Consider the following 25683-nt stretch of genomic DNA (forward strand, 5'->3'; position numbering starts at 1 on the left):
GCTTTGCTCTGTTGGCTCATTTTCAGGCTTTCTTCGCAAGTTTTTTAATTGTGTTGGATTTTTTGATCTAAATTCATGTTACATGCAGAAACAAATATGAACTTTCTTCTGTAGTGGAATATTTCTGTGTGCGGAGAGTATCTGTCAGTTGTCTTACTGCTCCATGTCTTTGGCATTTTGATGACTAGAGGAGATCAGGCTTTTTTACCACTTTGGACCACTAATCTGATGCCCAGTGGACTAAAGAATTGCCCCTGTTTTTATAACTTTCCCTGTAACCAAATATCTGCATGCGGGCCGGGCCACCTGATGCTCACCAGTGACACCTATGGACAAGGGAAAAGCAAAACCAAGCTGCAAATGTTGTGGGTGTTTGAATACAGTAATAGTTTTCAGAGGTCATGGAAATGGCAGTCAGAGATGTGATATTGCTTTGTCTTTACTTTCTTGGCTAAGCTTATTAGCAAACAGCACTAATTATGTGATTATATACTTTTATTTCCTTTTCCTCTTCTATATTTTGTGAGCAAAAGCCTGCTCAGTGCTTCATTTGAATTCATGTCATTTCTGGGTTTCAACCAGTGCCTCATTTTTGGTGTTCAGCATCATCCATTGTAATGGGGGTGGTCATAGTCCATAGTCCTTTCCCATACCAATGCAATCCTAGTCCATAATCCTCCTGTTATTGGACACTTACTTCCAGCCCAGCCTAACAGCATGCACAACATTACCTGTGTCTGTGTGGCGTAGGCATATGGGGCCATGCTGAAATTTTGGGTGTTAGCTTAGATTTATTTAACAGTCTGCTTTTCATACCGTTTTCTTTGTGCTGCTACAAGTGACTGAATTTCTGCTGTATTAGTGAATGACACTTTGTCACTACAGGGGCCATGTTCTTTCCAGATTTCAGGTTCCCATCATCTCTAATCGAAGAACTTGCAGTTCTCCATGGCAGGAAGGCTCCGGGTTTGTTTTTTTTTTTTTTTCCTGCTACTATCTGCAGTTATTTTCAGAGCTCTCTGCAATGCAACTTGCAGTGAAAACGCATTGGTTCTTGGCCAAGAGGGACTGGGTCAGCCAAGCTGTTCAGGGTGATCCCAAGCTGCTAGGCACTGAAGTGCCATTACTCTTAATGACCATACTATACCTGAGAGGCATTAGTGATGTTCAGTACATCCAAGATTCAGTCTGTGCTGTTGTCTTGCTGAGCTATGTGGAGACGTTCCCAACAAAGAGCAGTAAAAAAGGGCATTACATTTTTATTGCAGTTTTCTTCCAGCTTTTTGGAAACCATCCTATATCCACAGAGGAGGTCAAATAATGCAAATACGGTAGGTCAGTAGGGATCTATACAGGTTGTACAATACTGTGAAATGAGTGTCTCTTTTTGGTTGACAGTGTAATAGTTAACAAGGGAAAAGCTCGCTGTTCATACTCTTGAGTTCTTCTCAAAGTCTTTGTTTTAAGCTGCTGGCAGACTAAGGCAGAGTTCTTCTTGCAGTACATTATAGCATATTGTCAAACAGGAATGGGAAATTCCTTGCTCAAAATCAGCTGATAGAACACAGATTATTTTGTCCATCCCTTTTCTTTTGCTTGCTCTTCTCCTCCCTCCCCAGATCAGGCATGCCTGATTGTTTCCTTGCTTTAAGGCAGCCCCATCCAAACTGAAGCTAAACGATACACTGTTTACTCTTGAGTCGTTTCATTAGAATTAATTTAAAATTCTGAAAAACAAAGCATACTACCATAAGAGCATCAAGCAAGCAAAATGTGTTTGATGCTTTCTACAAGAAGGCACACCTGCTAGAATTACATGGGTCTGCAAGCAGGGAAAAGATTGAGCCTTCCCTTCTTCTTCCACCTGGAAGAATGTTCTTTCTGTTTTGATTTTACTGTTGTTGTGTGGTCCCCACCCCTTTTGTATTTTTTTTCCCCCACCATTCTTTTGGATCATTCCCCTCTTTTCCCTGGCACTGATCTTGAGTGGATGACATGTGTGTGCTACCACCAGTCTGATTCCACTGCATGGGTTTTATTTCCAAGAGGAAGAGGAGGATCTGTACTTTAAGGGTGGGGTGTTAAGGAAGGCGTGCAGTGTGCTGCAAGAGTTATCTAGCATGCTGTGTGTGACTTGCAGCCTTTTACTTTCAGCTCACCCTTATGTAAAGATTCATGCTAGGGGAGGGAAGGGAATAGTAAAGTGAGCAGCGTGTCTGTTGATTATCAAGAGATAGGTTGCAAGGTAGGAAGTAAGTTTAGTTTCTAATAAAAACCAAACAAAAGTAGAACTCAAGCCTTAGCAATTAGAAATTTAAAGTGGAATGGTTTTATGCAAAGCAAGTTACATTTTTTTTTTTCTTCTAAAGTCCTGTATACAGACATGCGGGGGGAGAGAACAATCCCAGAGGACTTAGGGGATTTACCTGAATCCTGAGCAATGGCTGCTTGAAAACCAAAATTTCAGAGTTAATCTAGTTATTGTATGAACAGAAATTAGTTGGACTGCTAGCATGCAAGCCTTAGATCTGAACAGATCTTTCTTGGGACATATTTAACGAAACTTTTTCACCTCTCTGATTTTTTATTTTGATCTGGTTTTTTTGCCCTTGCCTTCCCAATGAATAGCAGCAGTCTATCTATCCCACAGTGGTTAGTATAGCACAGAGCTTGATGCAGCCCTGGTTGAGGTCAAGCACTCCAGTTCGAACCTCTCAAGGGCTTTCTCTCTGTGTTGCCAGTGTACTGGTAAAAATGACTTTAAACTCTTGTCAGTGCAGTTACTGGTGCATGCATCACAGTCCCACTCAAATAAACCTGTCACAACACAGAGTCAGCAGCTAGAGAAGACTGCAAGGGCAGGCCTCTAGCTTTTTATTCGAGCATCACTAAACGTGCGCAGAGTACCCAATTATTTCAGCATTATTGAGGAAGCCTACAGGAGGATCCAAGCCTTGCTACATTAGATTTTCTTTAGTAATTTGCTCAAGTACCACTGAGGACACTTAAAGGGCTTAAAACGGTGGCTGCAACCAGTTTCCTTTTCTGGATTGTTAATTTGGGTTTTCTCTTTCGAATTAACTTTCACTGCATGCTGTGTAGTGGCGCTGGGAGAACTGTTTAACACTAATTTTCTCAATTTTCAGCTTTTTTTTTATTATATAACTACTTTTATAGTTACATGTGTTTTGATTAGACGTGTACGTGTGCATTTCTGCTAGAAAGAGAAAAATGTAATACTTCTGTCAGAAAAACAAAGATTTCTCCAAAAATGGGAACATTCCCTTCCTTTATTCTTCTTTTTCCTTTTATTTTGTTTTGTTTTCATTGTTGTTCTTCTTCTTCTGCAGCCTGAAGTTTACTGAATGTGTTGTGTCCAAACATACGGACATTTTTAAAACACCAGGATGTTTGTGCGTTGCTGTCTGAATTGATCAGATGCATTGGTTGATCTGATCAATCACAGTTGATGTATATAAGCAGTCAGACAACCCCCAGCTCCCTGAACAAATTCAATATCTGTGTTTTGTTTTTCACAGCAGCAACAACTTCAGGCCCAGCACTTGTCACACGGACATGGTCTTCCCGTGCCACTCACTCCGCACCCCTCGGGCTTGCAGCCTCCAGCCATCCCACCCATTGGCAGCAGTGCTGGTCTCCTGGCACTCTCCAGTGCACTGGGTGGGCAGTCACACCTCCCAATTAAAGATGAGAAGAAGCACCATGATAATGATCACCAAAGAGGTAGGTGCTGACAGATGCGTGTGTGGCTTTGTTTGTTTCCCTTCTTTTTTAAAAAAATTCTCCTGTTAAAATAAGGGAGGGGGAGGAGAGGAGAGAGATTTTCGGAAGAATTCCAAGCTAATTACTTCAGTGTTTATTATCTAGCAGTAGCCAGAAATTGTGTTCAAGTGCTAGAAATCCAGTTTTATAAATCTGGCTGCACAGCATTAATAATTAACTGTACAGAAAAGTTAACATCTGTGAAATTTATTATTTAACAGACATCAGGATTCTTTCTTCCCAGTATGATAAATATATAATTTTATGTAAACTAACTGGTACTTTTCTCTTTCTCTCTTCCCCCATCTCCATCTCCTGCCACCGTCTCTTCCCCTCCTTATGCATGCAGACAGAGACTCCATCAAGGTAGGATTCCATTTCATAGGTGTAAAGGGTAGCTTGACAGAGCTGTAGGCGCACAGCATTTTTCTAAAATATGGCCCAGAGTGGTGGAAAAAGTCACCAAGTGAAACTGGGTTGTGATACTTGTGTAGCAGCACCCTACATAGATTGCGTATCACATTTAGGAAGTGGCTGATAGTGGGACAGCTAGGATTGCAAGCAACGTACTGAGCAGCGAGTTTGCTGGAACAGCATCGAGGCTGTTTTTGGTTAGAATGAAAAGTCTGCCTGGGGTCCCTGCCCACGCTTCTGAGACAGAAACAATTAGCCATTAGCCTTAAATAATTTGGAGACTGTAAACTGTTATTCTGATATTTCTTTATAATGCACTTATGAAAGGAGAGCTCTGTGTCTCTCAGAGGAGAGGTGGAGTGCTGCCTGCTGTCCTGACTCAAGTAGTTGGAGAGGAGTGAGCTGCTTTTTCCTACTCTGATGAAGGTGGTACTCACGCTGAGGATTCTACCTTCCTTTTCCAGAAGTTAAATTTCAGGTTCTGAATGACTCTGCAATGTATCTGTATTACTCTGTATGTACTATCCTGTGTATGGTAGTGTCCATAAGTAGATGTAATAACACAACTTGCAGCCTGTATATTTTTGAGCATTCAGTGATGCATATAACTGTGACTCAGCTATGTACCTGGATGCTTTTCGATACTGGATAGCCACTAGACTCTCTCAGAGGTTCCTGAGGTTTCCATGCTGCAAGTGGGGAGATTGTACCCTGGCCTGCCCTTTCCTGGATTGGTCTGCTCTCCTAGTTTGCACGGTTTTCAGAAACATAAGGTCAACAAACCTTTTCAGGTGCTGGTATGTGAAATGAAAAATAAACTTCTACAAATGGCAAAACCTATGCCAACCTTCTGAGCACTTACGATGAGTTTGTCAAGTTTCTAGTGGTGGTTTTTTTAGGAATATTATATATATTCTTGGAGTTGGCCAAGTGGCAGAAGAGGTGTTCACAGCACGAGTCTAGGGTGCATTAGACAAGATTACCAGGATCTTGTCAGTCAGATGTTACAGTGTGCCCTAGCTGGCATTGGGAAAACCATGGTTCTGGGCACAGGCTTTGTCCCCATCAGAAATGTGTCCAGCCGGGGCTAAAGCATGAGGGGCCATGCCTTTGCTTTGCTTCTTCAGTAACTACAGGTGGGGATGTGTCCCACAATCTACCCCAGCGCACCCATTCTACCACTGGCAACTCTGACATGTCCCAGCCAAGTGCATCTGAGCCGATGGTTGTCAGTTCTCACGCAGCTCTGCATAACAACCAGGAGCTGACAGGAACTGTCAGTTTTTACTGTGAGCAGCAAAGGCACTGAAGCTGTCTATCTGCTGACATAAGGCAACAGTGCGTTGGATTTCACTTCAACTTTCTTGTCATGAGGACTAGAAACTGCCCTTAGTGCTTTATGCGATGAGGCTGGGCACAGATTAATGATAATTTCCCTAGAACATCCCCTCTTTGCTGTGAACAGGTAGGTTTAGTCCATTTTCCTTTTTCCTGCATTCAAACAAACAAATACAAGTAGGGCAGATACCTAAATACGGGAATACAAACTCATCTGGTTTCTTGAGTGAGTTTGCATACCTGTATAGTTAGAACCATGAGGATTTCACTCAAGAAAGTGGCTGAGGAGAACTACTAGTATATACCATCTGTTGTTTCTAAACAATACATGCTAGTCATGTTTCTGTAACATTTGTGGGATGTTGGGGTGTTTATGCTGGCATGGGTGTTAGGGGGAGCATTTGTACTGAAAAGCCTGATTTTGTCTGGGATTGATTCAAAGCCGCTGTTACTCAAACAGTTTCCAAAGGGAGAGGAGGGCATTGCTAGTTTGTGCCAGTTTACTTTGAACTGACAAGTAGGTGTTTGTCTTCCACGCTGTTCAGGTTGTGAATTGGTTTGTGTGTCAGCATTATGGGACTTACTGCCAGCTTTGCAAGGCAAAATAGTTTGTTAATTTCCTTAAATGTTTGCAGTGATGCCCAGAGTAGCAGTTAGTCACTTGTTTAATTGATCTGTCCTCCCTTAAGTGGTTCCCAGTTAAGACAGGGTTTTTATGATTGTCTGCTGTGTGACTTGAGATGGTTTTTGTCAGCCAGAACGTGCCAGTTGCCAGGAGCTGGAGTCTGCGTGCTTGTAAGAAATAATTTATTCATGCAGGATAATGCCTCTTAACATTTAACAGGTAATGAACGTGACATAAATTTCCTTCTTCCATTTAATTTTTTACTTTCCTCTTTCAATGTGCAAACAGGGAGGCTCTGGTACTCTAAATAGTAAGTAATTTTTGGCCATCTGTCAAAAGGAAATTTCAATACAAATTTAAATTAATGGTGCCTGAAATTTTTTATAGCTCCTTTAAAAGCCTCTAATGTGCAGAAAATTCTGAATCTGCTGGTAGTAATTAGTGTAGCATGTAATGAGGAAATGAGCGATGTTATTCAGCCCCAGTGTAACATTTTGATATGGTAGCAAAATTTTGATTTATATAACGTTTTGCCTGAGTTTAATTGTAAGAGACACTTTAAAGTTTTCTTGCTGATACAGATTATTAAGCAGGGCAGATTTTAAAATAGCTCATAAAGTGTAAATTTACACTGTAGTGTACGTAATGAAGATACACTAGCCATTTCTATAAAGAAAGAAGTTTGGCTGAAATGTCCCATTGCTTGCCACCATTTCCAGCACTCTGGATTTTCTGGGCAGTTCTCTCAGTGAAACTTGCTGTCTCTAGCTGTGCTGGTCCTGACTCCTCTTAGTTCAGACCAGGGAAAAGGCAGTTTGCACCATTCTTCCAAATGGGATGTTTTCTGCCTGATAAGCCAGACTGGGCTCACATCCTTCCCAGCACATCCCTTGAGCGAGTAGTTTCCTGCTGCAGCCAAGTAGTCACCTTCCAGGTAACAAGATTGTCCAGGAGCTGTTCCTAAATAATAGATCAGCATTGGCAGAGGAAGCTCTGTGGAGAAGGGCAGCATTGGGAGCTCTTGCTGCTTCGATTCAGTCTTCCAAATCTGTCGCCAAGTTTGAAGTGTGGGAAAACTCTAAAGGCAGTAAACTGGGCCATGGGAGTGCTCTTTGTGCAGTGGCAAGGCTGTGGAGCACACAAAAGGAAGAGAAGGGTGGCATGTGCCAGGGCTGTGCTCAAATGGCAGCCCTGGCTTAAGGGCTCAGAGGGAATATAGTGTATTTAGGTAGAAAGACAAACTGCTCTGCAGTTAACCGAGCAGCTTTTCACAGTGGACTTAGTGTGTTTCCTTTTTGAAGCTGTAAAACTTCTTTTTTCAAAAAAGAAAAGGAAAAAAGAAAAAAAAAGATTTTTCTAAACTGAATTCTTGCTTGCTAATTGCACCATACAAATTTTTTTCCACATCCTATGAGAACTCCTGGTTCAGGAAGCATGTCCTTCTTCCCAGCTGTGGTACCCTCCCTGGGACAAATGTGGCAAAAGTTTTGCTGGTCCATGTCAAAGTTCCTTCTGTAACACATGCCCTTTGAAGCAGCTGTGGAAACATTTTGTGTGCAAAAGCTCCACCTGGCAGAAAGTAGTGCTAGCAGTCTCTTCCCATGACTCTCACTGCAGCAAGTGGAGTGAAGGAGCGCTCACAGGCTGGGTTGTGGGCCTGCCAGAGCTAGCCAGGATGTTCCTGATCATGTTGTTCAAGAATCTCAGTCTTCTGAATCACTGCTTTGTGCACAGAATGCAGTGTGTGTAACTTTTTACCACATCTTTTGTTAATCTAGATCTCTTGTTCCTTATATAACTGTCATGTGCTGCCTTTCTTTTAGTGGTTGTTTGTTTGTTTTTGTTTGTTTTGGGTTTTTTTGTTTTTTTCTTCACCTGATTTTTAAATTGTTTGGGGCAGAGACTATGACTATAGTAAGACTTGCCAGCTTGGTAAAAACTTTGTTCATTTTGATGACGGAGGTTACTGTTTCAGGAGCAACAAGTGCCAAAATTAAAAACCGCAGTCTTGTGGCAGGAATAAAACAGCTAATCTGGGATTCCTCTGCGAAAAAATACAGACTTTTTTAAATGAAAATATCTGAAATAATTTATCAAATGCAGCTTTGGGGTGAATTTCAGGCCAACATGCTGGTGAATTCAGAGAAAGAAGTCTGTCAGGGCAAATTGAGGTGAATTTAGAAATAAGATTACTTTTGCCTTAATCTGTGTGAAGGCTAATAATTATATGTGTGGGAGATACAGGAAAAGTGGATGGGTGAGATTTTCCCAGTCCATTTGCATTTGTGATAGCCTGTGCTCCAGTGCTTCACAAGCTGTTAGCCACTATTAGTTGTTTAGACCTCTGTTCATTTAGTTGTGAGTAAGCTGCTTACTCCTGAAGCTGTAAGTAACCTAATACTTAAAAAAGAGTTGGCGAGCGTAATGCTTCTGGAAAGTACTAGATAGTTTAAAATAAAAATGCACAACGTATACTATGTAAGACTTTTGGATACTATCTCATGTAATTAAATTTCTAGCTTTGTTCTTCTGCTGATAGAGGAATACCACATAAACTACTGTGATGTATCGCTGTGAACTTTGTCCTATTTGTCAGGTTTCTTTTAAATGTGACTTCTTCTAGTGGCTTGAGTGTCTGCCAGATGTCTTTGTATTCACTCCATATTTAATGAGTCAAAGAAACATAGTTACCTGTTACAAACTTAAAGACATTTGCAGAATGTATTTCCTAATAATTTTGTTATTTTGCCGTTTAATTACCATTCAGCTGAAAAGCGCTTCACAGGCTTGTTAAAATCCAGACATTTCACACTCATGCCACAGATTCTGTTTGTACCTTTCTCTGTTTGGAAACAAGGCATTACATGTGTTTTGCTTTCTGTAATGATGAAGTGGTAGTTTTAAGCAGAGCATATTTGAACTACACTGTTCTACAAGAGTTGTGTTTTTGATCTTCATGGGTGTTTTGGGGATAGCATTACCAAATAATAATGAGTAACTTCTGTTGGCTTGTGATACAGTAATGTTTTCAGTATTAATTGATATCTGCCTCTGGGCCTGTAAGCTGTGTGGAATGTAACAGGTGCCCTAATTCCAGGAAATGTGTTGTAATTGTTTGTTTGTGGAACAGATGAATAAATATCTGTGGGGCATAGCTGGTCCTCAGGTGATGAATGTGAGTGGATTAATGATGTGATTGGGTGAGACATGCTTGTTTGTTGCAGTCTGGTCCAGTAACTGTATGCTGAAGCAGAACAAATATTAATTAGCAGGGTCCTGTTTGTTGTCTCAGTCTATCTTATGGAGCAGATTTTTTGGCACTGCTTTTTTTTCTTAATAACCTTTTCACGGTTAGACTCGTAGTATGTCATTCAAGCCCTGTGTTTCTAACAGACTTTTAGAACATGAAACTGAACCTCAGGTATATATATCCCTACTGTGTTTTTTAATTCTTTTCTCCCCCCACCCCAACTGAGTTTTACATTTCTTTAATTCATACAGTGTCACATCTTAAGGCTTTTTCATGAGGACATCTGGGAATTTTAATTTAGTGTAGAGAATTCATATTCATATGAAAGTAACCGTGCATACAAAGAATTAGCTGCTTCTGCCATTTTTGGTGGCTTTGCCTCTTTTACTCAATAGCTTTTTATCCACTTCTGTGTATTAACTGCACACTGTCCTCTGATCTTGCATCCTTTTGCCAGTTACCACAAGTTGATTCTAATTCAGTGGTGTGCCCACATTTGGTAAAATTCCTGTAGTGCTTCTCACTATCAAACTTTTATTTTGCCACTTGGTGCTTTAAGGTAACTCAAGTATTCTCTCTCCAGATTCTGTCTTCACCCAGAAGGTAAACACGCACATGGGCTGTAATTTCTAACCTGAGCAGTCACGTCTAATTATTTCCATGGCAACAGACTGTGATGTTGATAACACAGGATTATGACTTCACATCGTAGAGTAGGAAGAGGAAGTTTGCTGGAATGAGGAGGTGGGTAGAAAGGTCTCCAGTGCAAAGGCTTTGACAGTATAATAGCTGGAGGAAAAGAAGTAAAGGGAGGGAGTTAATTTGTTTATTATATCTTTTGAAGTTCTTCTCACTGTGTGTTAGTAAAAGCATACTTTGGATGCTGGCATTCATGTGTTACACCAGTTTACTTATGGTGAATGAGTCTGGAATGAAGAACACATTTGCAGGTCAAGTTACATAGGTGTTAGTCATATAATGCGAGAAAATAAACACCAATTTTTGTTAAAGCAAGACACAGACTAGGTGGCTGTGTTTTGCCTTTTAGATATCTGTTGGCACTATAATTCTTTTTTTTTTTTTTTTTATTGAGCACTTAGCATTTTGGAGTTGTCTGTAAAACCCTTAGGTCCAAAGTAACTTGAAACATTCCTTATTTTTATGCAAATTAGTGGAGTCATTGGGCATGCAGATTATCTGCTAAAGGGAGGGAAAGAGTGTACTGATTACCTTCTGGATTCTACCACATGGATGACATGCTTTGGAAATTTCTGTCATATCACTTAAGTCACTGAATGCTACTGGTATGTTAATACTTACATTAAAATTTGTATTGCTCTTCCTGTCTGTTCCCTGACAGAGAGAGAGAAGCACATTCCTAGTCCAAATGTTGTCAGTCTCCTTAGGTTGATTTTAGAAGAATGTGGAGGGAAATGAGTAGTCTGATACAAGTTATTGTGCAAGATTGTTGAGTGCAACATGAATTACAAAGTTTTAGTTGTGCTTTGCGGGAAGAAACAATTAGGCCAGCCATCAGGAATCGACCATTGAGGGGAGTTTGTAGGAAAGTTGCACTGTTTTCCTGCCTCTCTTTAGTACAGCTCTGAGTTGAATAATTAATTAAATATCGAAAGCTCGATTAACCTATTCTGCATAGCAATTTGAAAAGTTCTGTATTTGCTTAAGCGACATTTGGCCTTTTGAAGAAAAAAAAATTGGAAATGCTAATGTTTTTCAGCCAAGTAAGGGAAGAAAATAAAAGTGTCTCCATAGCAACAAAGCTTCTTTCTAGATGGTTTCCTAAAATATGCCTGAACCAGAAGCAGATGTCTGGTTTGAGAATCTCGCCTCCTTCAGTGTAAACAAATAACTTCTAGACAGGTGTTGGAAATAATATGGAAATCCTATTAAGGGGCCCTGAGTTCCTGTCAGTCAGGAAACCCCTGCCACAAAAGGGTTGGTCGTCTGAATAAAGGAGGCAGAGTAAATTCTCGTTATGCTTTAGGTTTTCCCAGGAAATTGTTGTCTCCGCATGCTCTTTCTCCTGCAAGCCTGAATGCAAGCTGTTTCTTCTGCTGATCCCCTCTGTCACCCTTGCTTTCTCCCTCTCTTCTCTTGCTGGATTAGTGCTTGATATCAGTGGTGGCTGTTGCTACTTGGGGTGTTGTGTTGGATGTGTTTTTAACTCCTGTTCCCTCCTGCTCCCTGTCTGCAGCCCTGCCTTGGTTGGTGAGAGGGCAGCCAGAGGAGATGCCTGATGCCAGCCTAGAGTGAGGAGAGGAGGGGAAGTTGTTTGTGTGAATTTATAGATGATATTGTGGTAAAGGTTTTGACGTGGCTGGCTTGACGGTGCCACATGTTGGGGTTCAAAATAAGAGTGTGTTTTTTCTTATGATGTGTCTAGGAAGTTGGTGGGATGCCTGTTTTTCTTTTTAATCTTCTTTTGACATTATTGCAAAAACTTGCTGTCAGTAGTCTATTAGTCTAGTGTGACACTTTTGTTGCCTTTGCACTTGCTGGTGTCACTTTCATCCCCAAACACAGCTGTACTGAGCCCTGCACTACCACAGCCAGGGGACCAGCTTACTTGTGGCCTTCGGGTGAAAACTTCAGCACACAGCAGGTGGGAGCAGTTGCTGAGGATGTGCTTTCCCGAGTCTCTAGGCTGGAAGCAGAGACCGTGTGCATGTCTCCCAGCTTCCTGTATCTACTTTCCTTGGCATGCCAGACATGCCTAGTGATGCTCTTAATAACACTCAGAGGGTTAAATGTGGATAAACACAAAACAAGGCTTCTGAAAAGCCTGAAGATTATCATACAGCATTTCTCGGACTATAGCCCCCAAGACGCACTTCATAAAGCCAATAAAGCACATGCTGGTGGTCTCCTGTTGCCCTGGCAACGGACCACAGGGCACCCTGTGTGTGAAATGCATGAACGTCTGCGAATTAATCTTTTTTAGTTTGTTCTTTCCTTAGTACCAGCGGGGCTGCGCTGTCTGGTAGCAGCAGGGCCAGAGCTGGAGGGATACCCCAGGGATGTCCCATGCTCCTGGCAGAGAGGGTGAACCCAGGTCCCTCTCAGCAGTGCTTCACACAGTGGAGGGCCTCGGCCTGATGTTGGTCTCAGTGTAATGCTCTAAGCTTGCTTTTGGATGTAGGGGAGAGAACAAATCAAAAAATATTCTCCTAAATTGAGGTGGTGTTTGGCTTGTCAGGCTTTCATGAAAAAAATAATCTGAGAGGAAAACTGAAGCACTTGTTTCCACACTGTGTTTTACTGGAGTCCACCACTCCTGTGCTTCACTCTCACGAGACTGTAGTGGAAATAGAAGTTGAAGGGTAGCAGGTCTCGCACAAATCATAAAATGGAGAGGCATAGCAAAAATCAGCAGTGTGACAGCTGACTCAGCAAGAGGCCCAGCCACAACTATGCTTGCGAGATGCAAAACCCAGGGGATGGTATTTTCCACTGCCTCTTGGAACAATTATTGAGAGCACTAGCACGGGGATTGTTGGCTTCCTGCCAGGGCCCTGGTAGGTGCCAGGTGTTCTCTCCCCTGACCTACTGCCAGCTGCATCCCTGCTGTGGTGCACCAGGGTGCAGGTTTCATGTCTGGCTCCAGGAGCTGTGCTGACCACTGGTTGCCAGTGCAGAGCTTACCCCAGCGCTCCACCAACTCTCAGGAAGGACTGTAGGGGGAACACTGTGTATGTTGTATCATCAGTAAATGCTGGATGTAATCAGTGTTTTAAAGAAGTGTTGAAAATGAAATGCCACTTTAATCTGCTAATTGTATTAAAAGGATAGCAGATTGCTCTGCATCACTTTTTTTGATCTGCAAGCTTATCAAAGACTGACAGGGTGCTTTTAAGTGAGGTATAGCAGCCAGTCCAATGCTACTTGTTTGCATACGAATATTAGCAGGCACAGCTGCACCTCTATTTTTCTGTCTCTCGAGAGGCAATGAATGCAGCTGTGGGAGTGTTCTTAATGCATACTTATGAGTAAGTTGGGTGGAGGGGTGGGAGAAGGAAAGAAATTTCAACGTAGTTTGTTCCTTTTTTCATTAACTGGGTGAGCTGTATATTGTAGATTCTCTATACAGAGAAGCTGGCATATTTCAAGCCACTGTATCATTTGAAAGAGGGCATACAGTATTTTCTTTCCTGTATTAATCTTGACAGATCAAAATAAATAGTAGCATTGATTTTGCTGGTTGAGACCTATTTGATCAGACTGGCATGCTCTGCAGAGGTGCAGTGCTGGAATATGCAAAAATAAGAATGCTGGAATAAGAACAGCCGGGAGAGGTGTCTCCTAATTGCAGCTACCCCCAGAAGGGTTGTCTGCAGGGCTGTGTGGTTTGTGTTTGGCACAGAACACATGCAACATAAAACTTACCAGCTACAGCAACATATTTCTCACTCCTTTGCTCATTTTATTTTATTAACAAAGTGGCCAGACTATATATAGAAACCACTGGTTGCGTTGAGTTGAAATGCCAGTGCTGACCTAAATGATATAAAGCCTTGCTTTGTGATCTTAGAACATCAGGCATTAGGAAATCATTTTATCTGACTTGCAGTAATTATAGCTATGTGCTTATATTTCTTATTTCTTCCTGATATCTTTGCTGAAGCCGTATCTGTTGATACTGTACTTCTGTCCTACCTCTCTATTTCTTTTAAAAATACCAAATTGCAATTTATTTTAGCCCTTGAAGAAATTAATGTTTTGCTTTTCCTCCCCTGCTTTGACAAAAGAGTTTCATACAATGACCTGCAAATATTATTTTGTAATGAACCTTGCTGTCCCATACTGCAAAATATGAAAAGAATTCAGTATCTGAATAATTTTAAAAGAATCCCTTTAAATAAATTACAATAAATCCTGTGGGGTGAGAGAAACCCTTTTTCTGCCATTTCCTTGAAGTATGGTATCTTTCTAAGTGCCCTGTCAGTATGCATAATTGGTGTTAGAGTAGCAAAGGTACCCTACCTTAAGCATAAAGGCAGCTAGTCCGGGATCAGTTCATTGCCTTTAGAAAAAGCACTGTATGCTTACCATCTAGGTAGCCTAAAAGCCTTATATCACACTGCAGGTGTTTGAAAGCAATTAAGTTATTTAGTCCGTAGGACTCTTCTGTGCTTCATGAAGGTTTTCTGGTAACAGCATTACTTTCAACTGTGGCAAAGACTGGAGGTGCCATTTTTGAATTCTTCTTCCTGCTTCGGGGGATGAAGAAGAGGAGACACCATCAAAGATCGTGATGTTGACTCTTTTCCCTGTTCTTTTTAGAGTATCTAGCATCAGACTGTGCAGGTTTTTCGCAGTTCTTCTGTGCAAGTTGCAACCTTTTTGATATCAAATGTTTTCTGTGCTACAGCACTTCTCCTGTTGTGCTTTTCTTCTCCGTGGATCCTAAACCACTTTGTAAATCCTGCTAATGACTGTAACAGTCCTGCTATACTTGCAACTTAGTGTTGCAGGTACCAATAGCCTGATTTAAAGTAGTAAATGTAACTGAAGTTTCCCACCGAGTAGGGCTAAGTAATAGTGAGTACTAATAGCTGAGGCCATCACAGTCATGGAGCTTCTACTGTTTAATAGACAAGTGTTTCATGATTGTTCTGGGCAGAAGGAGGAAGAAAACTTTATTCAATAGAAGAAGTCTCTTCATGTTGACAATGCACAACAGCAGAGATTCCTACAGTGCAAAGCTGCCTGTTTTGCAAACAAAGTATGTCACAGATTCTAATTATAAAAACAAAAACATGTTCTTTAATTTGATTTACAGACAGATTTTCTCTTACTATTTTTCTGAATCTTAAAACTGCCAGAAATTCTCTCTGGAATACTCGTTATTCAGTGTGCACAACTGTTACTGTAGATGTCAAAAATAAAATATTCATAAGTGTATTTGATATTGTCTTCTGGCTCAAGATATATGTCTGTCCAACACTGCGCTGTGATATATATGTAAACTGGTCTTAGGAAAAACATTTGTCATAACGAGGATTGTTTTTGCCAATAGTAAGATTATATCAAAACAAGATTATATCAAACATTTGTTACCTAATTTACCTGTTTTCTTAACATTTAACTGAAAGTTTAAATGTGTTAATGTAATGATATGTTTGTGACAAAAGCCAACAAAAATGGGGAGACAGGCATCTGGAAGTGGCAGTTTCCCATACTAAAGAGACAACTGAATTAAAACATCTAATGCTCAGGACTTGATTCTATGCAGTACCACTAGTTTGCCCTGCTTTTTGAAGGTGTAAACATGAACTCTGGTGAAACTTCTGGAGAAAGGCTCGTGAACATTCACCTTGTGTCTACAGAGAAAGAAACGCTGAAGTGGGTGGTGAGGAAGAGATGAAATGAGTGTGGGGGGCAGTGGAGAAAAAGAGATATGTGGGAATAAATTCATGTTTCCTCTCTCCATCCACCTGACTACTTTGCTTATTTTTACCCACATTTTACATGTTCTCTGGAGAGAACTCTTTTACAATTCACATGAAAAAAAAGAGGAAGAAAAATTGTAGGCAGCAGCCTCGATTATGCATAGAGATCAAGCTTCTAGTAAACTGATGCATGCCTAGTGCTAGTATGTTAAAAGGTGTGTGCTCTCTGTACAGTGACACCAAAAGCAAGGTGTAGGAAGGCATTAATCGTCTAAACATTAATGCTTTTCAAGATCACAGATTATTACCCTCTGTTGTGTCAGAATGAGTGTTTCCTTTTCTCCTGTAGGACATCTGGTGGTTCCTCCGAAATATTTGAGGAGCCGTCGTTTAGCGGTTTAAGAAGGCCTTGAATAATTCACACAGCAAATGATTAGGCTAGCACTTGTCTATCTAACTGAATTATTCTGCATGTTTGCTGAAGCAGTTAAGCAGCAGAACAGCATTTCGTTCTCAGAAGGGTTTACAGTGGTAGTATTGACCCACCTAGTTATTGGGTTTCAGCCTTTTGTTGACACTGTTGTAAATGAAAGCAGCCTGGACAGGCACTGAGCAGCTGGGCTGAATAACTGTGAAGGATTCATGCTTGTTGCTGTTACCCCCAGTGTTTGTAGTGGGTTGTTTGCTTTGACTTTTGTTGAACTGTTGACAAAAGCATTAGATACAAATGGGAACAAATAAAGTAGTGAGATGCCAGGAGGGCTTGGCAGAAGTGGTGGTTTTCATTCCAGCTTAAATGGGGAATGTTTACACTTGTCTAGATGGGAAAAGGAAGGTGTATTCAGCATTTATGTGTTTTTCCCTCCCCCTTCCCTTCCTTTCCTTATTGCTAAATATGTTTTGGCAAACAGGTGAATAAAAACAGAGCGGAGGAATTTTTACCATTGCCTTAACTCTTCGGCACTACGTTTTTGAAGCTCTTTCTGACTGTGGATGTCTTGCTGGGCAAATCCGGTTCCTGAAGTGAAAGGATTAAGTATAAAAAGCAAAGGGGGGGGGGGGGGAAGTGAGAAAAGGAAGGGAGGTATAGAAGGAGTAGAGTTGAGAAAAGAGGGGATTAAATATAACTGTATACACTAAGTAGTGTAGCCAGCAAAATTGAAGTCATTTACTGGAACGCTTTTAATTTGGTTTAAACAAAATACTCTTTTGTATATTCAAATGGAGAGTAGCTCAGCTGTTGTGAAGCCAGAAAATTAATGGTATTTTTAGTGAAATAGCAAAAGCATGTCAACAACATAGCTGTGGATGATAATGTTGGCATTTTATTCATAAGGAATTATCAGTGCAGGTTACTGGACAACATAGTGTGACTGGAATGATTGAGCACAGGGGGGAAGCGGCTGTCCTTCTGTAAGATGATTTCATTTTGCATTAGTCCTTCAGGAAAAGAAGAAAGAGACAGAAAGAAAGTATTAAAAATACGTGTCTAAGATGCCTATCCTTGTGGTTTCTGGCTTCTGGAGACTAACCTTTTTACCTATGTCTGACTCACAGTGTTCCAGCTGTTCTTCTTTTCAAGTCTGTCATAAGGGATGGCAGAGAATAAAGGCAGGAGAATAGCATCACATTAGGATACTTCTGCTGAAAAGGCAGTTTTGGCCATGGAGGAGCTTCAAGTTTGCTCTAGCCATCTCTGACTCTTGAGTTTTGTGCCTGAACATCATTTGCTTGGGACTGTTAATGTATTTAATGTATAGTGAAATGTGGTTATGTTCGTAGTTGTGGAGGAAGTTAGTGTATGATCTGGAAGGTCTTACTGCTTGGCAGGAGAGATGCTTTGTATTTGTTATTCTGATTATAGGTTTCTTGTAGAAATCAACTTTAGTGTTGTGCAAGTCAACTGGAAAGTGGCAAATAAAGTTCACAGGGCTGAAGACACCACTGTGATGAAAGGAGATACACTGTTTTGCTTTGTTGTCTGGAGGCATACAAAGGTGTTTCTTGCCCCTGCTGTGATGTGCACCTGGTGGTATGTGAGGTACCTGTAGGGTTTTGGAGCACCAAAGTTGTCATATGCAGATACTTTTGTTGCCTGCCCCCATGGAGCTTCAAGTTTTCCTAAAACCAAACAGCATAGTAGCAAGGTAATCATGGCATTTACGGACTCAATTTGAGCAATCATCCATGAGTATTTTCATTATTCCCCTTTGTTATGGTTGCCATATTGTTCCTGCTGTCTTTACAATAAGAAAACAAGAGAAACACAAAAAGAGGTAGGGAAGAAATTGCCTTTTACTGCTGCCATTGCTGTTTCTTGTAACATGTTTGTTACATGCTTGTTGTGCCAAACCACAGCCCTGTGGATGTCAGCAAGAAGTGTTTTGCCCAGGTGTTAAATACTGTGGGATCAGGGCCTGAATATGTTATTAATCCTACAAATATTAAAAAGAGGGTAGAAATACCAAGCTATTTCTAGCGAACATATGCTGGGAGTGATGTTACTGTAAATATCAGCTTGTGCATAATGAATCTCCAGTTATTTTTGTCTCCCTCTTTGGGGAATACTGTGAGCAATTCTAAAGGGGACTAAAGAAATTATCATACAAATTTCAACCTCAAATGAAGGAAAAATTAAGAATTTCTGAAAAGTCAATCAAAACAAATATATTCCATAATCATGTTTGAAAAACATTTGGGAAATCGGGTTTTGGATCATCTAAATTGAGTGAGAATTTGGAAGAAACTAACTGATGGATGTTCTGTGACATTGCCTGGATGCTTGTTAATCAAGCTTGGATAGTTTTGTGTTTTCATGTGAAGTGCACTTTCCCCTGTACTTAGAGCTACAGAGTTAGCTCTTTAGGCAAGTCTACTTTGCTTGAAGACCTCTAAGCAGGGCCCCAAGTATACCTGGACTTTCAGGAAACAGAGACCTGGAAGCAGGAAAACTTCTAGAATAAATTTGCATTAGAGTAACGATAGTTTTGAGTGATTACAGAAGCAAGAAGAGAGAGAATTGATGTACTACCATAGGCTGTGATTGGATTGGACTACCCAAATCACAGAGTGATTATACCTCTGCTGTCAGATAATAAGCAAATGGAGTGCTAAACTGGCTAATTAAGAAGAAGAGTGGATATGGGAAAGAACATTCAGTAGTAGGAAACCCTAAAATAGTAAGACAGAAGTAAAAGTATGACAGAGATATAAAGCCCTAAATCAGCAGTGCACATCCTTCAGCACAGAGGTTCTTTACTGGCGACTTACCATGAACCAGTGGGCTGCACCTGTTTTGCATATAAGTTACATTGGATTTTAATCAGATAAGCACACACCCTCTTTCTTTGTCATATTTGTGGAGTGCTTTAAGTGCAAACACCGTGTAGCACAAAGCACTTGGTGGGTTATAGTAAAAGGAATGATGATGCAAAGACTGTCTCTGCATTTCTGAAATGAGCAAGGTTTGTCTGACATCTGGCTGCCTTTGAAAAAGCCTTACACATTCTGAAGTACAGGTTTGAGTTTATTAGGCAGCTGCAAGTTTGGCTTTGTATACATTTTAAATAATAAGGTTATTGAGAAAAAAATAATTTCAAAGACAAACTTGCAGATAGCACATTTCCTGGTTAATTCTGTTACCTGTGGGTAATTAAAAAGCAACAGCATTAACCACCAGCAGCATTTTCTTCCTGAAACTTTGTTCAGAGTATTTAGTTACATCTCAGATGTAGTGGCTTTAGGTTCTCATGAGTTTGGCTGATGAGAGTTTTACATACAATGCAAAAATGTTCCTCTTCTACATTTCTCATGTCTGTGTGATAGAGATTTATGCAAACTAAGAATGAACTAAAGTTATTATCTGTATAGTTTCTGGAGTTTAGTATAAATACTCTGTTACAGGAGTCAGATTGCTCTAATGTTCTAGTTGCGTTTTTGCTGATACAAGGAATACTGATTTTTCTTCCCTCATTTTCCCATTTTAATCTATGATATGTAATAGATCCATTTTGGTGATACTGGAGTACTTCCAAATCTTCAATACGTTAATCTTCACAACAACCCGTAAGGGAAAGAAACGCTCTCCAGACTTGGAAATTATCTCTCTGTTATAGATATTGAACTGAGGCATGAAGAGGCTTAATTGACTTCACGTGATCAGTTGAAAGAGCAGACTACTAAACCTATATTTCCAAAATATAAACACAGTTTACACCCTCTCCAGTTTTAAGTTTTTTGTGCAGGCATCAATGTTACTTTGTTACCAAAAAATGGTCAAAACCTCCTTAACACCAATGTACCATTAAGAAGCAGGCATTCTTTATTTGGCACCAGATGCATAAGGGGATATTTTCTCCAAAATACCGTGTATACAGAGTACAGAAAAAACTCCTGTTCATATACTGTAGCTTATATACATATTCATTGATTTTCACAGAAGATGCATACGCATGATAATCATTTCCCCGATGTTATCAACATATTACCCCTCCCATTGGCACGTGTTCTTCTGTCCCAAGGGTCCCTCTGGTGGTCATAGACCCTGAAGTTACAGCTGATGGCTTGATGAACTGGTGTTTACTTCCCAAAAATGAAGCTGAGTTGACATACCTAGACTGCTTCGTTATTTTGTGCATCTTCTTAGTTAAACATAGTTTTTCCATAGGCTAGTGGTTTTGCAAAATAAGCATTGTTTTAACACCAGCTGAGCAAACAGTTCTTCATCTGACCACAACTTAGTGATCTATTTTTACCTAATTCATCTTTTTGAAACCTCACAGTGGATTTGAGTCCCATTCTTGGCAAGTACATGCATGCTTCTAGTTTGCTCACTCAGTCCTTTCGAACTACTTCCAGTTTCAGTTGACTATCTAATCTCTGTATGTTTTTTCAGAAGACAAGTTTTTGTTGAATTTACATCATTCCTTCTGGCTCGATTACATTGCTTTTGTGTTTTTGGTATGACTCCTTCAGTACCAACCTGGATTGTACAAGTAGCAGAATCAGCAGAAGCCCACTGCACTGTCGCGGCAAGAGGCACTTTATTTGATTATGTTACCTACGCCAGACTAACCGGCCATCACACAGCATATGCCACACAATGCCACAAAACACCCCACCAGAACTCTGGGGCTGATGTTAACTTGTCTTAGGACCACACCACCCACTAGCAGTGCAACATCAGACATCCCAGCACTCTTCCTGAGCTGTTCCCCATTGTGTTAGTTCCAGCCCAGGGCTCTACCACTTTCTGTACATGGACCAAGATTGTTCATCCGCAGATCATGATTTTTGGCACAGTGCTCCACTGCCATCTGGCAAGGTGTGCAGCATGGGCTGCTGCACAGCTGAAGGACTTTCCAGGCTTCCTCCAGTGCTAGTGCAGAGAGAGCAGCCCCGGAAGTGGATGTGGGAATGTGATCTTTGTCAGTAGTGAAAGTGCCCTGTGGGGAGAGCGTGTTAGGCAAGGAAAAAGGATTTCTGTCTGTGGACTGGAGCTTTGAATATAATTGTGCCTGGTGTGAAAGAGCTTGTTACACTTTCTCACTGTAAGGGCTCCATTTGGTGCTCTAGGTGTCTTTAAATGCAAATTTACATTTACTGTCAGAACTAAAGTCTATGCACAGTGAAAATTCTAGTGGTCTTACTAGTCACAACAAATAAAAGCTTTTTCTTCACCTCCAACCCTATAATATAATGGGCAGGGAAGGTTAGTGAAATGAAGGGGGACAGACTGGAGAGGTGCTGAATCTGTCCCCATCTTAGCAGGAAACAGTAGTGAAGACCCGCTTAAAAATTCAAAATTAAGGCAGGATTTAGCTCTTTACTGAGGGTAAGCAAAGTAGCATTACAAGGAAACTCAAGCAGCCCAGATGTTGGTCACTGAATAGTTGTGTGACTTACAACTCAGCCTCTTAAGTTCTGAAGACTTGCTGGCAGTGCTTTGTGTAATGCCCCCACTCACTCTTCAAATCTGAAGAGGGTGTGTGGAGATCATCACTGTAGTCAAGCCTTGCATTAGGAAACACTTCACCAGCTGTTGTGACTAGTGCCTCAAAAAGGAATGATCTTGGCAAGCTATTAAGGAGAAGAAATTCAGTCACGAACTGTTGTCATTTGAGATTTAATAACCATTCCCAACTGAGAAACCCATTTTACAAGTTATTCCATGCAACCATCCCAGCTTCTTTTTTGCCTTCTCACCTGGGTCAGTCTTACAACTAAAATAATTCTGAACTGTGCGTAAGATCAAGCTGCTTGCTTAGGTGTCCTTTAAAATGTGGGTGTTGTTTTTTGTTGTACTCCAGAGCAAGTCCAAAAATGCTTGTCTTCACTTTTTCACCCAGTGAACTGTTCCTAGAGGAAATTATCTGTATCGAAGGAGGCTTTGGGGGCTTTCCCTTAACCCTCTAACTGCTGCTTTTATAGTGTTAGTTGGGCCTTTGATCTCCATACTCTTGATTGGCTCACAGCGAGATTATTTACAGTCAACAGGAAAAGTACCTTGAACTTGTAATTTTGATAAACTTGATACTTGTCAGCTTCTCTAGAGGGATCCCACATGAAATAAACATATTTCATTTTGTTTTATAAATAAATTTTTTAATGGTTTCCTGCAACCTTGATGAAGTGTCAGCTTCTTAGCAGATCTAAAGCCACACCGTAGGTATTGTTTGGAAACAGGCTTATTGTTCTTTAAAATGTACTTAATTCTGGATTAGAGAGCATAAGATGATTTTTTTTTGTCTCCTGTTTCCACCAGCTCATTTCTAAACGATTTAAAATAAAGTGCCTGAGCCTGTATGGTATTTAAAAAACCTTTCACATGATGTTTTTAAAACAAATACATTTCAGCATTAAAATATTAGTAATTCAGCAAAGGAAAATTCAACTCAGGATTGTATAGCTGTAATGATAATGTATGATATCCATCTTCTTTGAAAATAATATTGTATCAGTAGAGTTGAACCTAGTGAACTACATAATTTAGGAACATTTACCAGAATGCTGTTTAAGAGGTACTACTGTAGTCTTCCCTTAAAAGCAAATGGAAAGATGTATCGTATTATGAAGTACTTAAATGAGAGAGAACAGTCTTCAGAAATTATCTGAACTAATTTGACTAGAACAGAAGGTCATGTGTGTGCATGCCAAGTTATCACACTAAACTACTTGGCAGAGTGCAGGAGGAGTACAAGAGGGAGATTTTTGCTTCCCTTCCTCTCTAACCTGAATTAAAAATGTATTGGCTACTCATTGCTAACATCAGAACATTTCCAGCTACCCTGAAGTTAGTATTTGAGTGTGCTTTTAACATTTAAAACTTTTAGCAGCATGATCTGTCTCATATAAATAATGAAAGTCCCAGAGAAGTAAAAGCTACTGCTGCTTCTCTTGGCAAACGTCTGCAATGTTCAGGAGTTGTAATGCATCTTAAAATCTGGCAGAAAGAACCATGTGTTTTATTTTTTTCAATTTTCAAAGTAGGTGTTGTACTTACAATGTGCTATTATATACTGATGTAACTGCTTTAAGGCTGACTGCAGAATCTGTGTTCCCACCACTCCTCCATCCATTCCACTTACCAGAGTCATTGATTTGAAGAATGAGACTGGGGACAATTATTTTTGCAGCATACTGAGGTCCAGATTCAGGATAGTGTGCAGTAGGCATCTAGAATTCAGCGCATGCGTACGTTCCTCTGATTTCTTTTTCTGCCTTGTGACTTCCCTGAGATCAAAGTATGTGCCTCAAATCTGGCATCTGCTCAAGTGCTTTCCTGAATAGGAAATGGGATAATTTCCTGAACAAGGGTCTGGGGAACACAGGTAAGTGAGTGTAGATGAAGTGAGGCAGATATAATGGGCTAGGATGTTATTTGGGCAGAGAGAACAGTAGTGCTCAGAGATTTCTTTATGGAAGATATTTTTTATAGATTGTTGAGAGGATGTCTTGCTTTGACATGACCTGGAATCTGCAAATATTTAATAACACCTAGTCATGTTTTCTTCACCTGCCCAATTAAGAGATTGGTTAGATAATGAATTCTGTTTTCAACGCCTAGGAGTGGCTATGGCTTCTTAAATCGTGTAGGGTATTAAAAAAGCATAGAATAAATAGAGTCTTCAGAAGCCACACAATCTAATGGGGAAGAGATGACTGAATTGCTAGTCTCTTGCTTAATACCTGAGAAAATCATGTGAACATGTTTCTGCTGACAGAAGCAGTCAGGATGTGGAGTGAGTGTTTCTACTGAATTTCAGGGGGCTTTTTGTAATCATGGTAGACTTTTAAAGGCTACCTTTTTTTCCCACTGCTTTTCTACTGATTGAGTCAGGAACAAATAGGATTAAAAATAGGGGGGAGGGAGATAACTAATCAGAAAGTGTAGAAAGAGATCATTAGTTCTATCTGTGAAATATTCAGTTAAAACAATAATTTGCTTTGTCTTCTTGTCATCTCCTAGGTCATCTCTGCCACAAAACAACAATGAAATTCTTTAGAGACAAGCAGACAGAAGGGAAGAAAATGAAAGTGTTTTCCCCCAAGGGGTTGATATGTATGGATAGATTGGAAAGGAATAAAAATGTGAAAACTCAAAACTGATACCTTTGCTATGAATATAACCTTTGTTAGATGTAACCAAAACTCAAAATGTGGGACACTGGGGCACAGTACGTGATTTAAGGCAGCTAAATTGAGTGTCTCGTGGGACTGTCTTCAGAAGATCTCCGTGGTTTTAAAGCAACAGTAGAAGGCTCATTAGTGCTAGATTAGATCCTTCTGGTGTAAATGAAGAATTAGAAAGGGAATGTAAATCCCAGGAGAAAGTTGTTAGGACCTGCCACAGGGAAACTGAATCCACTTAAATATCCCTGGAGAAGACAACACTTAAAACCTGACCATTGCTGCTTTCATGTGGAAAATCTAGAGGATGTAGATGTGTGTATTTTTTACCTCCTAAGCTCTGTTCCTGGTACTGAAGAGATTTTTATAGCCCTTGTGGCTTGAGATGCTGCAGGAAAGTGTTTGTGTTCAGCTTGGCTCAGTGCTTCCATTGTAATCACTATGCAAAGTGAAAGGGCGACAGTTTTACTGTGGTGCTTGGTCTGAAAAGAGGACCCTAAGCAAAACCTGGTTATTCTTCAGGGGGTTTCCTGATTCTTGCATGTATTCTTTAACAAAGTATAAAGTGTACTGACACAGGCATTTGATGGCTATCATAAAACATTCCCTCTTTAGTGTTTTTTTAGTATTCTGAAAACTAACCAAGGATCCTTGTGTATTCTGTTTAAATGCAGTTGTTGTGAAAATGTAATTAGTGTTAATATTCTGGAGATATGTTGGATGCTGGGAATTGTCTGTGCATGTATATCACTGGCTTTTGAAGAACACCCATGGAGTGCTACTGCTTTTCGTTGCCTTGTGGCATGCCACTGAAACAAAGCCCATAATGCAGACTGGTGGTTTTCCTGCTCTCTCCCTTTCATGGTGGTGAACCCACAATTAAATTGCTGCATTGAATGCTCCAACTGGTTGAACTTTTCCCCTTATGCTCTGATTACATGCTTTCCCTGCTCTTTCTCCCTAGATAACTGCCAATACTCTCTATTCTCTGTGTTTCAGTTTTGCTAGAACTGCTCAAGCTGTGTCAAGTGTCTGCTGAAGGAAATAGCGTGAAAAACCAGTAATTAGAACCCCAAATAAATATTTGAGGAGAGTAGAGCGGTAGTTTCACATTTCCTTGGCACTACTTGTTTCCTCAGGTTTCTAATGGTATTCACTCTGAATTCTTTTGAATCTCTGTAACTTCATGATCTTTGATCCCTCCATTTCAGTGTGCCTGATTTTGATTAAAGTAA

General features: G+C 40.4%; 1 protein-coding gene across 4 annotated transcripts in view; it reads left to right on the forward strand.

The window, feature by feature from the left end:
- TLE4 (TLE family member 4, transcriptional corepressor) overlaps positions 1 to 25683 on the forward strand; it is a 101173-nt gene that overhangs the window by 54494 nt on the left and 20996 nt on the right. For 3 of the 4 annotated variants that reach the window (XM_027634730.1, XM_027634732.1, XM_027634733.1), the window contains 2 exons: positions 3540 to 3744; positions 4133 to 4149. In XM_027634730.1, coding sequence (XP_027490531.1) covers positions 3540 to 3744; positions 4133 to 4149 — 222 coding nt within the window. The remainder of the gene's footprint in view (positions 1 to 3539; positions 3745 to 4132; positions 4150 to 25683) is intronic. The other variant, XM_027634731.1, reaches the window with a different exon arrangement.

The sequence above is a fragment of the Corapipo altera genome, unplaced genomic scaffold (assembly GCF_003945725.1).
Source record: "Corapipo altera isolate COAL_440 unplaced genomic scaffold, ASM394572v1 61411, whole genome shotgun sequence".
Taxonomy (NCBI): Eukaryota; Metazoa; Chordata; class Aves; order Passeriformes; family Pipridae; genus Corapipo; species Corapipo altera.